This window comes from Physeter macrocephalus, chromosome 18 (assembly GCF_002837175.3).
Source record: "Physeter macrocephalus isolate SW-GA chromosome 18, ASM283717v5, whole genome shotgun sequence".
NCBI lineage: Eukaryota > Metazoa > Chordata > Mammalia > Artiodactyla > Physeteridae > Physeter > Physeter macrocephalus.
Window position 1 is genome coordinate 6,099,852 of NC_041231.1, and position 14,103 is coordinate 6,113,954.

Below are 14,103 nucleotides of genomic sequence, written 5' to 3' on the forward strand. Positions count from 1 at the left end.
TGTCCAGAACCATCTCCCTCACTGTGGAGCACAGACGAACGAGGAGGCCATCTCTCTGGGCACCACCAAGGCCGGGAGAGCTGAGGAGCAGGAACAGGGGCCACGACCACACACGGCCGTCCTCCCCGGGACTGCTCTGGACGGCACGGCCCCTGTGCAGCTGGGAAGATCTCCGCCCAAGCTGGGCTGGAGGAGGAGGTCCAGCCAGGGCAGAGCCTGGTTCTGTCCTCTAGGGTATCACTTTCCTCACACCGGCCCTGCCTGCCTCACCTGCCTGGCACAGAGGTCAGGGCTCGAAGGCCCCTCCAACAACTTGGTACACTGAGCAAGGCAGGTTAGCCACAGGGGTTAGGAGCACAGACTCCAACCGGCTGATTCATCCTTACTAGCTGGGCAAGTGACTTAACCAGTACCAATCCCGTGGGGCTACTGAGAGAATGCGGAAGGAAACGCACAGCATCACACAGGCCCTAGCACGCAACAGGCTCTCGCTGCATCTTAGGTATCACTCTTCCTTTGTTCCAGTGTGGCTTAAGTTGGGAGACCAGAGACACGGGTGCAGCCATGGAGGAGATGGGTAGCCAGGTCAGGCCTGAGCGCCCAGCCCTGGCCTCAGGAAGCGCCCCAGCACCCCTCCCTGTGCCTGGCTGCCTCACACACACCCCCAAGACGCCCACGCTGGGATCTCCCTCAGGGTCGGGGCCCACAGGAGATCCACTGTGGCAGCGTGAGTTTGCTGGGGCCTTCTCAGGGCCTGGGGGCCCCGCAAGGGCTGGGTGGATCCCCAGGCCTCAGCCCTCCTGCCCGGCCTCCTGCACACGCTCAGGTGATTGTCACTACATGGGGAACAGCGGTGCTGCCCGACTTGCATTAAGGTGGTGATTAGCTCAAGATGACCATCTTGTTTGGTCCCCTCTCCCACACACAGTAACAGCACGAAGACCCTGCCCGTGTGGCACCGCTGCTGGGCTGAGCCCTGACTCAAATGAACAGCACTGCGCTGGAGGCAAGGACCGGGCCTGGCACACAGCACGCTGTGGCGTCTGCCAGGCGCTCCACTGCCCCTCCCCCCAGGCGCAGTGAGGGGGGCCCGGCAGAGGGACACAGGAGCCCACTGACAGGGATCCCAATGGTCAAAGCCGGAACAATGTGAGCAACAAAATAAAGCCATGTTGGGTTATAACCCAAAGTATATAATAAATATCCGTGAGTCCATCCTGAGAGAAATGACTGAATAAATGAGCAAACGGGGAGAACAGGTGACCTGCCCCTCCCGGAGGTGAAGCAAGCTCCCCTCCCCTCTGTGAGGGCTGTGCTTAGAGACGCCTTCCAAGAAGGACGGTGAGGAACGGGGGATGGAGAAACCCAACAGCACAACCTCAGCCGGGTGACCGAGGTCAACACAACAGCCGTGAGTCCTACCGGCGGCCGCGCCTGATAGGACGTGAGAGAAATATCCCTTTACCTGTGCTCTTCCTCCCAGTGACCCTCACTCCCAGTTTAATTATGAGAAATTATGAGAAAAACAAGCCCCACTGAGGGATATTGGACAGAGTACCTGACCAGCACTCCTCAAAACCGTCAAGGTCATCAAAGACAAGGAACGTCTGAGCAACTGTCACAGCCAGGAAACCACAAGAGACATGATGACTGAAAGTGACGCGGGCCCCGGACGGATCCTGGGACAGAGAGAGGACAGCAGATCACTGAGAAAACGTGCACAAAGCACAAGGACGTGTGCTGCGGGCTCATCGCACACGACAAGCACGCCACGTGGCTGTAAGATGCTGACAGCAAGGGACCCCCGCACCATCTTCACAGCAATTCTGCGCATCTCCAGCTGCTCTAAAACACAAAGTTTACTGTTTAAAAAAGTAAAAGAAAAGTCAGACAGATCTCATCAAAATAACCTATCAGGGTTTATTAGAAAACACACCAGATAAGGCAGGGTTTCTTCAAAGCAACCACGGGATGAGTCACAATAACTTAAAAAGAAACTCTTCCACACTAGCTGACAGCGCTGCCACCCACCCGAGTGGGGGGACAGCCCAAGCTGGGGGCAAGCCTCCTACCCGCAGGCCAGACCGGGACCGGGCCTACCCGGAGTCTCCTCGCAGAAGACCTCGGCCGTCTCACTTCATGTACTTGTCCTGCTGGTCAGCCAGGATTTTGGCCGAGGACTTGGCGTCGTAGAAGAGCTCGCTGATCTCCTCAACGTGCTCCTTCTCAATGCCGTCCTTCCCGTTGATCTTGGCCAGCAGGTTGGCCGGGGTCAGCAGCTGCACCGCGTACCTAGAGCGGCCGGGGCCAAGGCAGGTGTGAAGCAGGGCCACGGATGGGAGCCCCCTCCCCAAGTCAGCAGGCGCACCGAGGGAGCTGCAGAAGCTTGTGCCAGCTGCTGCAGACACAGCAGACAAGGGGAGAGTTGCCACTTTTCAGAGATCTGGAGTCACAGCCTCACCAGAGAGGGGCCAGAAGTCACCGCCATGACGTGTAAGCCCTACTCCCCGAATCCGTCACTGCCTAGAGGTCCTCCCCTCCAGCAGGAGGCCCTCCACTGCTACTGGGAAAGGACCACAAACTTGGATGTCTACAGCGGCAAGCAGGCAATGCCAGGGTCCAGTTCGGGACAGGGAACATGGTGGAGAAATGAACACACAGCCCCATGAAAGCAAAGGCCCCAACCAAAGGCAAAAGGTCCAGGCGTTTCTGAAAGCACCACTCCACCCCAACAAAACAGCCTGCATTCTGCTTCAACCTGAGGAGCGGGGAACTGACTCAAAGGGAAACAGGGCCAGGCCGAGCACTGCGAAGTCACGACGCATAAGCAGTCAGGGCACTGAGAAGGCTTCCGGCCGCCGGTGAGCAGTCGGGAGAGCCCCCCGTGCCCGTGCTCCTCCCCGCCCGGCAGACGCTGGAGCACAGGCCGGAGCAGAGGGGCTGCCTGCCCTGCACCCGGTCTCCGGTTCCGTCCATCTCCTCCATGCAGGGGGCCGCCAGGCAGAGCACGCTCTCCACCAGTGGGGCCGTCTGCTACAGGACGAGGGGACTTAACCTGTCACTCAGCTTTCTCAACACCGCCGTCTAGCTGTGCTGCGCCTGCCGCGGGATGAGACCCACCACCCGGGAAGAGCAGGCACGGTCCCGCGCCCTGGGAAGGTGCTGGCGGGGTCCGGGCGCGGCCGGCTCACCTCAGAGTGGTCTTGGTACCGATCTCCCCCAGGTGGTTCAGCGCCTCCTCACTGATGTTGATTCCCTCTGTCTGGGCTCGGATTTTAATGATCTTTTGGAGGAGAAACACTGTGATCAACAGTGACCGACCTCAAGTGTCCTCGTCCCACCTCCTAACAGCACAGACGCCCCAAGCGGGGCCGGTGGGGCAGAGCCGACCCCGCGGGCGCTGCTGTCCTCGCCCAAGGCGGGGGCACAGCCCCGTGCCGACTGGAAGGCAGCTGGTACCCCGAGGTGTGCACCGAGGCGGCGCTGCCCCTGCGCCCACCCTGCCTGCCCTGGCTCCCTCAGCGGCAGCTAACCTCCCCAGCAGGAGCGCCGCCACCTCTAAGCACTCAGGCAAGAAGAGACACTTATTTGCTTGACAAATGCAATGGTTCAATAAATTTTAAAAGTTACTTTTAAACATTTACCAGCTCTCATAACATCGCTGGGAGACGTCTCCTCTGTCAAGAAGAGGCTGACGCTTGTGCAGTTTGGGACCCTGGTAAAGCGGAGGGAAGCAGGCTGGCGCGGGGACGCGGTAACACAAGCGGCACCAGCACTGAGTGATAAGGGCAGCGGGATGACGGTGCTGTGTGTTGTGGGCTGAGATAACTCGAGGACTTCGGGCCTCTTAGAGTACAGGAATCTTTCATTTTGGCAGCTTTGTAAACAAGTTATCAAGAAGCCCCTGTTTAAACTGAAGCCATAAAAACACACCCAGCACACAGGCGTGGAAGTGGGAAAGACTGAGCCCCCAGCTAAAGCCTCACGAGTGGAGAGGGACCAGAGGTTTAGGAGGTGGACACTTCAAACGGGCGTTCGACTTTCAGTCAGAGACCCCGAGGGCAGGAGCTGCAGGGGTACGGAGGTTAGCGACTGGTGACCCTGGTTAAGGGGACCCAGCGTGGCAGCCGCTGCCAATGGGAAAGGCCCGGCTTGGTAGGAACCAGGTCCCGCAGATGTCAGCAGTTGAGTGGACGGGGGGCCGAGGTGGACGGGCTGGCACGTACCCAGCGAGGCAGCCCCGCTGCTGCAACCAGCGCTGCCAGGACTGAGGCCCGGGTGCCGGCAGGAAAGGCTCTCCTTTCGTCAAGAGAAGCTCGGAACTCAGATTTTTGTATGAAATGTCCTGACTGCTGAATGTTGTCAACTTATTAAACATTTCACAAACACTGCACTGGCCGCATCTGTTCAGCCAGCGGGCTGCCAGGCGTGAGCTCTGTCAAAAGAATCTTAGTATGTGCGTGAGGGGTGCACTGTCTGGGGCCCAAGGTGAGATGCGGCTGAGCAGAGCAGTTACTGGACGGGCACAAGGACGGCGGGGAAAGGAGAGCAGGAGACCGCAGCCACAGGACTCCCCTGCGGCCATGATGGTCAGAGCGGGGCAGCTCCGTGCTGCCAAACAGAAAGAGCTTCTCACCCACAGCTGGGACGGCCAAGGAGTCCCCTGGGGGCCTCTGGAAACTCTAGGGAGATGCAAACATTGGGTCCTGGAACCTGGTCTGGGGGAGAGCGCCAGCCCGGAGCGTCTGGCCTTCAGCGAGCCACACTGACACTGGAGGGCTCTCATTCTCTCTAGAGCAGGTCACAGCAATCCCAGGAGCTCCTGTTTCAGACCGCTCGGAAATGGACAGTTCATAAATTAGATCTTTAATCATTTAATAACCTGCAGGGATGGTTTATGAGGGTGTCGGCGCTGACGGCAGAGTACACAAGTTACATTTACTCTGTTTTTTTAAAAAACTCACCCCGGGCTCCAGTAAAAATGCTGAGGTTGTCCCCTGAACAGCACGAACAAAGCCGTGCCCGTCTGGCAGCTGGTCTATCCTCTGCTAACCCGAGAGAAAGCCCGAGAAGAGACCCCCTGGCCGAGCCTCCAGACTCTGGGGCACAGCACACGCGCCAGGGAGCTGGGACAGCGTGCTCCGCGTTTGTGAACGGCAGTCGTGACGGCCGCAAACCCCCCGAGTTGCCGTCACTGTCTGCCTCGGTCCCCACGACAGCCCTGAGACGAGGGAGGGCGTCTCCCGGTGAACAGAGGCCACGAAGCAGCGGGGGTGCAGGCCGGGGCAGGAAGGGAGCGGTTTCTCCCCTGCTTTGGCCTCTGCTCCTCACCGGTGAACCGAGCACTCATCCAAGAGCAAGAGGCCATCATCTGGTGACAAGGCCCCAGCCGTGAATGCCATCCCCTAAATAAGGCACCAGCTGCTTCCATGAACTAGAACCACATGGTGTCCTGTCTGTGCTGGTGTGCAGGGACGTCTCTGGCTCCACACACCACCAGTGCTCACGGTGCCGGTCAACATGAAATGCCAGCAGTGCCAGGCCAGACGGGCCGCAGGCAGGCAGGCAGGGGAGCTGCGGGCGAGGGTCTGGGAGCGGCCCTCTGAGCTCCAAAAGGAGAGGCTTGCTGACCAACTATCACAGGGACTCCACTCCCAGATGAGATATTTCTAGCGGGGAGGAGGCTGGCGGCAAAGCGATCAAAAACACAGGCTTCGGGATCAGACAGCCTGGATTCCAGTTATACGTCCTGCCACCGCCTAGCCACTGACGAGCCGTATGAGCTTGGGCAGGTTAACCAGCCTAAGTCTCAGTGTCCTCCTCTTTAAGAATGCCAATGAAAATAGTTCTCCCTACCTCGAGCTGACAGGGGATCAAATGGCCCAGTACAACGTCTAACAAAGACGGCCTGTGCTCTGGCGAGGAGAGGGTCCGGCAGAGCTCACCGAGACGTCAGTGCAGCCCTGGGCCACTCCACGGCCCCAGCTGTGGCCGCATGCTGACCCCACAGTGAGAGACCTATGCCTCAGCAAGACCGTCTGGGGCAAGGGTGGGCAGAGCAGATGGCTGGGCTCTGCAGGGCACAGCCGGGCTTTGCGTCCTGGACTCGCCACTCAGTGACTCAGCCGTCAAAGGGGGGAAACGACTGCCCGGAAGCACCAGAAGGGGACTGGGGCTTCCAAGGGTGCCGAGGCCCTGTGGGGCACACCTGGGGTTGACGAGGCCAATCCCATGCACCCGCCACCCCCAGCTCCCAAGCCTGAGCCAGACTCAGCTCATGCAGGGCTGAGCACACGCTACGTGGGGCGCTGAGCTACACGCTCCCCGTGCACCGCCACACCTCTTCCTGTGAGCTTAGCTTCGTGCCCTCCATTCCACACGCCCTCTACACTCGGGATGCTGTTTCACTACCACCTCCACGGCCTCGGCAGCAGCCCGGGCAGAGCCTCCGCTAGGACTTGGGTTCTGCGCCTGCCGGAGGAGCCTGTGTGGGTCCTGGCGGGCCAGCGCCTGGGCTACAGCCTCTCACTACGTGATGTTCTGCTGCCTCTTTGGCTGTCACCAAGTCGATTTTCTCACTGTCCCTTTCCTAAGTGTACAGGAAGGGATGGAGTAGAAGAGAGAACAGCCAAGACCACAGGCAGCTGCGGTTTTGTGACACTTCAGGCCACGTCCAGTTGGCTCACACACCGTTCAGGTGGGGGGGCCTTCTCGCTAGGCATCAGGGACACTGGGAGCGGTCGAGGGGAGAAGGGGGGCGGCGCTCACCTGCTTCATCTCCTGCGGGGTGTACAGCATGGTCCGGATGATCATCACTCGGTCCAGAAGGTCGAGAGGGATGCCGTGAGGAGAGGTGATGTCCTCCGTGCCCCTGAAAGGCCCAGAAGCGCCACATCACTCAGGCCTCTCTGAGACCAGAAACTGGACATTGGGAACATGGCTGAGGCCCTCAGGGTGACAAAGCAGCTAGTTCTCGTCCTGAGAGTCAGAGGCAGGACCGCAGAGGACACAGACTACTAACTCAGGTGGTGTCAGAAACAGCGTCATTATTTTAGCAAATATCAACACCACAGGAAATTTGGGGAGGAGAAAAAAATCCACCTAAAATCACATTAAAAATATTCATATAGGTATTTGCCAAATTTTCATAAGTTACACTAAGTATGTAGATTTTTTTCTTTTTTGCTGTTGTCCATGTTGCTTCAGTCTTAATAGACCATCAAGTGTTTTACTTAACCCAAACTGTTGGGCATTTAGGTAGTTTCCAGTTGTTGCTATTATTATTCATGGTGTTTTGATAAATAATTGTATGCATACAGCCATGAACATTTCCTCAGCAACTCTCACAGAGCATGACACAACCGTGAATATCTCCTTAATCAAACGAATGAATGAACGAACGAATATCCTAACTTACACAGCTACATGAGCAATCTGATCCCATTGCACTGTAGCCAGTACTGAGTGTTCTAATTCTTAAATAGTTTGCAGGGACTTCCTGGTGGTGCAGTGGTTAAGAATCCGCCTACCAATGCAGGGAACACGGGTTCAATCCCTGGTCCGGGAAGATCCCACATGCCGCAGAGCAACTGGGCCTGTGCGTCACAACTACTGAGCCTGCGCTCTAGAGCCCTCAAGCCACAACTACTGAGCCCGCACGCTGCAACTACTGAAGCCGTGCACCTCGAGCCCGTGCTCCGCAACAAGAGAAGCCACCACAATGAGAAGCCTAAGCACCGCGAGGAAGAGTAGCCCCCACTCACCGCAACTAGAGGAAGCCCACACACAGCAACAAAGACCCGATGCAGGAAAAAAAAAAAAAAAAAAAGTTTGTGGGCTTCCCTGGTGGCACAGTGGTTAAGAGTCCACCTGCCAATGCAGGGGACACAGGCTCGAGCCCTGGTCCGGGAAGATCCCACATGCCGCACAGCAACTAAGCCCGTGTGCCACAACTACTGAGCGTGCGCTCTAGAGCCTGAGAGCCACAACTACCGAGCCCGCGCGCCTAGAGCCCGTGCTCCGCAACAAGAGAAGCCACCGCAATGAGAAGCCCACGCGCTGCAACGAAGAATAAACCCCGCTCTCCACAACTAGAGAAAAGCCCGCACGCAGCAACAAAGACCCAACGCAGCCAAAAATAAAAACAAATAAATAAAAAAATTTATAAAAAAAAAAAAGTTTGCTGTTTAAAGGTGTAGAAAAAGGAAGGGTATAACACATCGTCTGAATTTGCATTTCCTTGATTACTAATGAATCATTTGAATATCTTCCCTGTTACTTCATTTCGTTCTGGGAACTGTCCCGTCACGTCCTTTGCCTGTCATTCTCTTGAATCCTTAGCCAGACCAGCGGAGAGCGGCCCGGGAGAAGAACCCAGCCAAACCACCGGGCCGCAGGGCGGCAGCTCCCGATGTGATGAGGGCCGGGCCAGCCTGGCGGCACGCGGGCCTAAAAGCTCAGTGAGCTGAGCCGGGCCTGCCTCCGCCTTCAGGAGCCCGTCAGCACCGAGGCTGGCCTCCCCAGAGAGACCAGCCTGCAGTCTACGGTCAAAGAACAAGGGCAGGCATTTGCAGTTAACCTTCAGTAAGTTTCAAAACTAAGTAAACATTCTAGAAATATAACTTCAGTAAAAGAAAATCTATCTGTTGAAACTATCCGGTCAGTTGAACTGTAAGTGTATATTTATCATCGCAAGAATAAAATGTCCTGACACATGCTACACACAGGATGAACCTTGAAAATGTTACGCTAAGTGAAAGAAGTCAGTCACAGAAGGGCAAACACTGTATGATTCCACCCATAGGAAATACGCAGAAAAGGAAAATTCACAGAAGCAGAGTACATCTGAGATTACCAGGGGCTGGGGAAAGGGATATGCAACTTACTGGTTAATGGGGACAGAGTTTCTGTTTGAGGTGATGGAAAAGTTGTGGGGGTGGATGGTGGTGGTGATGGCTGTACAACATTGTGAAGGTAATTAGTGTCACTGAACCATACACATAAAAATAATTAAAATGGCAAACTCTATGTTATATACATTTTACCACAATGAAAAAATTCAAAAAAAGAATAAACTGCTTCATTAATAATTGTTAAATCTCATATTTAAAAATAATTAAGACCTTTCCAAACAAAAAGGAAAACAAGACTAGTAGCAAATATAAAATATTAAGATACCATTAGAGAAAACAAATCTTTTCCATCAACAAATATTTCTAAAACTAATAACGAAGAATTATTAAGATGAAATTCTATCATGATTCAAATTTTAGTATATTTGGTATATCTGTAATCTTCATATTAAACAAACAAAATAACCTTTAAAAACTACGTTTAATTTTTAGTTATTTACTTCTATTTAAGCCATATGTCTCTCCTTGTTTTAGGTCCTATTTAGGAATTCTCTTGGGAAATGTTTAAAAGACCTCAACTTGCCATCTTAAAATATCCCCAACTCTCTAACACTCATGATAAATTAACTTCAATTCAGACATAATATAAAAAGTCTAAAGAAGAAAAGATTAGAGGAAAAAACACAAAAGAACAGAATTTATAAGAAAATGTTAAAATTTTTTCTTATAGTTTTGAGTCCATAAAAGTAAAAATTTAAACAAAAAAACTCTGCTTAAAGACTGCTAAGCATTTTTCAGGAAGTAAAGACCAAAGACGTTGGAAATTTGTCCAAGCTATGAACCTTAGGTACACAGTTCCTTTCAGACAACGTATTAGTGAAAAATGGTTTCTGGAACTCACATCCCTCTGGATGAGGTTGGGGCCAAGTTTCCCAGGCCCCAGTGGGCGAGCTGAGATCAAAGCCACCTTTCTATGCACTTTTTTTCCCTAGATGGGACGAGACTAAGAGAAGGACTCTGATCCTAAGAGATCTTGGTCCAGCCCTAAGCTGCCTGGCTCTGCCCGCCTGGATCTGCTGGGCCTGAGAGGGAGGGGTGTCTATCAGCACAGCTCCCTCGGTAGGGGGCGCCATCCGTCCAGGCTGAGCCCTTCCGCCAGCTGTCAGACTGAAGCCAGGCAGGCCTCACCAAAGGAAAGTCCAGAAAACTGACAGGGCCTGTGCGGCAGGGACACCAAGCTCACCATGCCACGTCCAGTTTCCAGATGCTGCCCAGGTAGCCAGGCTCCAGCTGGCTGAACCTGGTACAAGCTGCCTGCCCTTTAAGATTGCAGAAGACACCTGTGATGATGACAGGCGGTGGTCTTGTCAAGACAGCATTACAGGGAATCAAAGAGGGGATGCAAGATGCTGCCGCCACAGGCACTTGCATCGTGCACACAAATCCTCTTTCTGAGCAAGACTGATCACCTGAGCAGGGGGCCTGCCCCACAGCCAGCAGCATGGCTTCTGTATAAGCTCAGCGGAGACAAAGCTCCTCCAAGGCAGGTCTAGGTGAACCAGCAGTCCAGGCTCCCCACTAGCTTTGGCTCCAGCTCTGTGCTGAGACCCTCACAGCCTTGGGGTCTCTTTCCAGATTCCCGCACCCCCCTGCTGCCAGAAGCACGTGGCCTCCGGGGCTCTGCTGCCCTCGCTACTGTGCTGCAGGCTTAAAGAGGGCTCTGTACCACCCCCTCATGCCCTAGCACTGCTGAGACCAGGCCCCAACACTCAAGGGAGTGCAGACAACCAGTGAGCCGACTACTGGGCACATTGGTGCTTACGCTCGTTGCGGAGCACAGGCTCCGGACGCGCAGGCTCAGCGGCCATGGCTCACGGGCCCAGCCGCTCCGCGGCATGTGAGATCTTCCCGGACCGGGGCACGAACCCGTGTCCCCTGCATCGGCAGGCGGACTCCCAACCGCTGCGCCACCAGGGAAGCCCTGGGATCCCTTCTTGAAGGTGGGCCTAAGGGGGTTGGGTGGGGGGACGTGCCAGTGTGGCTCCAAGAATGTCTGGGCCAGAAAGAAACGACTGGTTTCACTGTCAGAGGCCTGGGTTCTCATCCTATCTTTATGGCCAGGGACACACCACGTTGTCATTCTGTTTCCCCTCTGAAAACTGAAGGCAAGACACACACCTCCTGGAGCTCGGAGGAGGTCGGAAGTTAACACAGGCCATGTCGCCAAGGGCTGTCCCATCTGACCTTACCTTTGCCCACTCCAACCGGATGACCAAGACACACCCCAATGGAACCCCAGTCACCACGACGAGGCCCTCATATGCAGAAACAGGGTGGCTGCTGCGCTGGTGACCGTGACGGAGTGAAGTCAAGCCACTCTGCTTCCCTCGAAATGAACACGACCACACCTCACCCTCATCCTGACTCACGATGCTACGGGATGAAAGTGATCCTGGAGGAACAAATGAGCCCGGGCAGAAGGTGGAAAAGCCTCATGGTACCTGATGACACAGTTGCCTCGGTTGGACGCAAAGATGACGATGGGGGCGATGGAAGACTCCAGCGCCCGGTGCAGGTAGGTGAAGCACTCGATGTCCAGCATGTGGACCTCATCAACGAACAGCACCCCCGGAACCAGCTCTGCCACGCCCTGGTCGATGTACTTGTTCACCACCTTGTTAATCTCCCCTCGGAGTTTATCTAGGAGTCGGCAAGGATGGACAGGCAGGGTCAATGCCAGGTGCGGAGGCTGTCGCCTTTCCCTTCTGTTCCACCCGAACTCAATCCAAGCCCAAGTTCAGGGCTGGGTTTGACTGCTAGCTGTGTGACCCCACAAGCAGGCTACAGCCCCACTCCAGGCTTCAGTTTCAGCTGAAAATAGGGTTAACTTTACCTAAAAGTCACAAAATTGGCTGCCTCCCCTGAAGTTGGGTTTTGTTAAGTTTGTAAATGGCTTTTAAGACATTCTGCATGTCTGTCACACTCCCCACCAGGCCTTATTATCTCACACCCCCAACCCAGGAAGAAGGGAGTTTTCATATGCAAATTTCCCTGTGCTGCACTCCGTGAATGACCCTTTCTCATGGCTCAGTGTGACAAAGCTTCCTTAATTAACTTTCAATCAAGTGCCTGGAGGAAGGAATGGGGTGGTGCAGAATCCTCTCCAGAGGGAAACCTGTGAGGAATGAGGTTCTGAGGAAAGGCACCATCTCAGAGCTCTAAGAGGGACAGAGCCTCTCAAAAGCTGAATAACCGTCCAAGGTCACAGTTCTCATTGTCCAAACCAGCGCCTGTACTATCAGCAGGAGGGAGCAGCCCACAAACCCAGCACCTTCCACCACAGCCATGAAGCGGGGATGGTCAAAGCTGTGTTAAGATAAGGACGCTGCTCTAGGGACTCTAATAGAAAGGGCTCAGATCGTGCCACTGGCTGAAACTTTAAAGAAAACTGAGCTTTAATGTTTAACATTTTCAGGTGACAAAGCTATAGGCTGTAATTAGAAAAAAGAGGGGCGTACCAGTTAGCAAGGGGAGCAGGTAAACTACAGGCCCACGAGGGGCAGCCACACCCCCGCCCCGCCTGGGGACTCCATGCGGTGCAGAAGCAACATGACCCGTGACAGCCTCCGTTGCTGGGAGGAGCGCAAGGACACCGAGGACAGCCACACACCCTCAGGGTGGAGGAGGAGTGCGCCTCCCGACGCACTCGCCAGGTTGGGGACCAGGTCCATCAGACCCCAGGCCCCCAGCTCTGCTTCTTCTCTCACCTGTGATCTCCGTCTTCTTTGGCTTCATGAGCTGGCCCATCATGGACAGGATGTCTTGTCCGCCCTGTGGAGGAGAAGACTCAGAATCAGTCCTGCTTCCTAAGGCAGCTGCAAATGCCTCATCGCCACCCCCTAACCCCAGTGCCCCTTGTCAACTGCCCCACGTCAGCTCGTCAACTCGACAGGGGTCCTGAGATGTGGAGACCCTGGGCACCTGCTCTGGAAGCCTGAGGAGCTTCTCAACACAGAAGAGTTTTTAAGAGGTTCCCCCCACCGCCTGCCAGAATCAAACAACATGCCCTTGTGGGAAGAACAAGCTCTGTGGGGCCTGCCCCCTCTCCCACCCCAGCCGTGTCTCTTCCCAATCCCGAATGCCTTCAACCCACAGGACTGCCAACCCTTCCCTGGGCGTCCAGCTCTTTTGGACTCAATTCGAGCCCACCTGTCAGGAACCATATTGTTTCCTGGGGAGCCCCTCCGTGGGGCGTCTGACCCCAACACTGTCCTGCTGCTCCAGCCCCCTGGGGACAGACGCATGGACTCGTGTCCCCCGCCTCCTCTCACTACGCCTGGCTACCAGAATTGCTCGGAGCCCAGGGTCCGTCCCTGCAGCTGGTCGACCCCTCGCAGGCTCACCAGCCGCTGCACCCACCTGCCAGCCCCTCACAGTGCAGGTAGCAAGCAGTCAACATTTCGTGATCGCCTGCTGTTTCCAGGCCCTAGGACATAGGCGCTCCCTGAAAGTTCAACAGCGAAAGGGAGCTAATGTTTCCCGAATACTTGCCGGGCCAGGTAGGAAGTATCATGCCCTTTTCACAGAGGAACAAACTCAAAATCAGAGAGCCCTAAATCACAAAAACCTGAAGACCCGAAGTGACTGTCAGCCGAGCCCACAGTGTTGGAGCCACACAATCCCAGACTCCACTTAGGCGAGACTCGTCAGGCGAGTGGCTCCCAGCAGGCTGGTTTGGGGACCTCCCTTCCACAAACTGGGGGGAGATTCTTCAGCAATCTCTCTGCCAAGGCTCCAAGGGACAACACCCATGGATCAAATTTCAGGTTAGAAAGCCTATTCCCTTCTTAGTGAAGAGGTGGCCTCTTTTAGGTCGAAGAGGAAACCAAACCCATAGACCACCAGCAGGGAAGAGTCGGGTTCTCTGAACTGCACATTTCCCAGAGACAGCATAAAATCATCCTGTGCTTTCCCCACATTTTATGACTCAGGACACAAGCATCCATCTCCTACTCGCATAAGGAGCAGGGACAGTTCCAGCTCAAAGCCATAAAACTGGGGATTGTGCTAAGCAGGGGAAGACACAGCTTTGTCAGGCTCCCTAAAATCCTGCAAGGGGCTCAAAGAACACCCCTGCCCTCTGCCATTCACACCCAGAGCAGCCCAGGCCCGAGCCCAGTGCTGGAGAGAAGCCAGGGAGAAGCTGGCCAGCTCGGGGGGCCAGAGGCTGGGCTGGGAGAAGGAACAATGC

General features: G+C 55.1%; 1 protein-coding gene across 1 annotated transcript in view; it reads right to left on the reverse strand.

Annotated features, from left to right (window-relative positions):
• Window positions 1-1,897: 1,897 nt before the first annotated feature.
• Window positions 1,898-14,103, reverse strand: part of RUVBL1 (RuvB like AAA ATPase 1) — a 35,129-nt gene continuing 22,923 nt past the window's right edge. The window contains exons 7-11 of the mRNA XM_024117280.3: window positions 12,620-12,683; window positions 11,354-11,552; window positions 6,769-6,871; window positions 3,192-3,283; window positions 1,898-2,292 (exon numbers count right to left, since the gene is read on the reverse strand). Coding sequence (XP_023973048.1) covers window positions 2,133-2,292; window positions 3,192-3,283; window positions 6,769-6,871; window positions 11,354-11,552; window positions 12,620-12,683 — 618 coding nt within the window. The 3' untranslated portion in view covers window positions 1,898-2,132. The remainder of the gene's footprint in view (window positions 2,293-3,191; window positions 3,284-6,768; window positions 6,872-11,353; window positions 11,553-12,619; window positions 12,684-14,103) is intronic.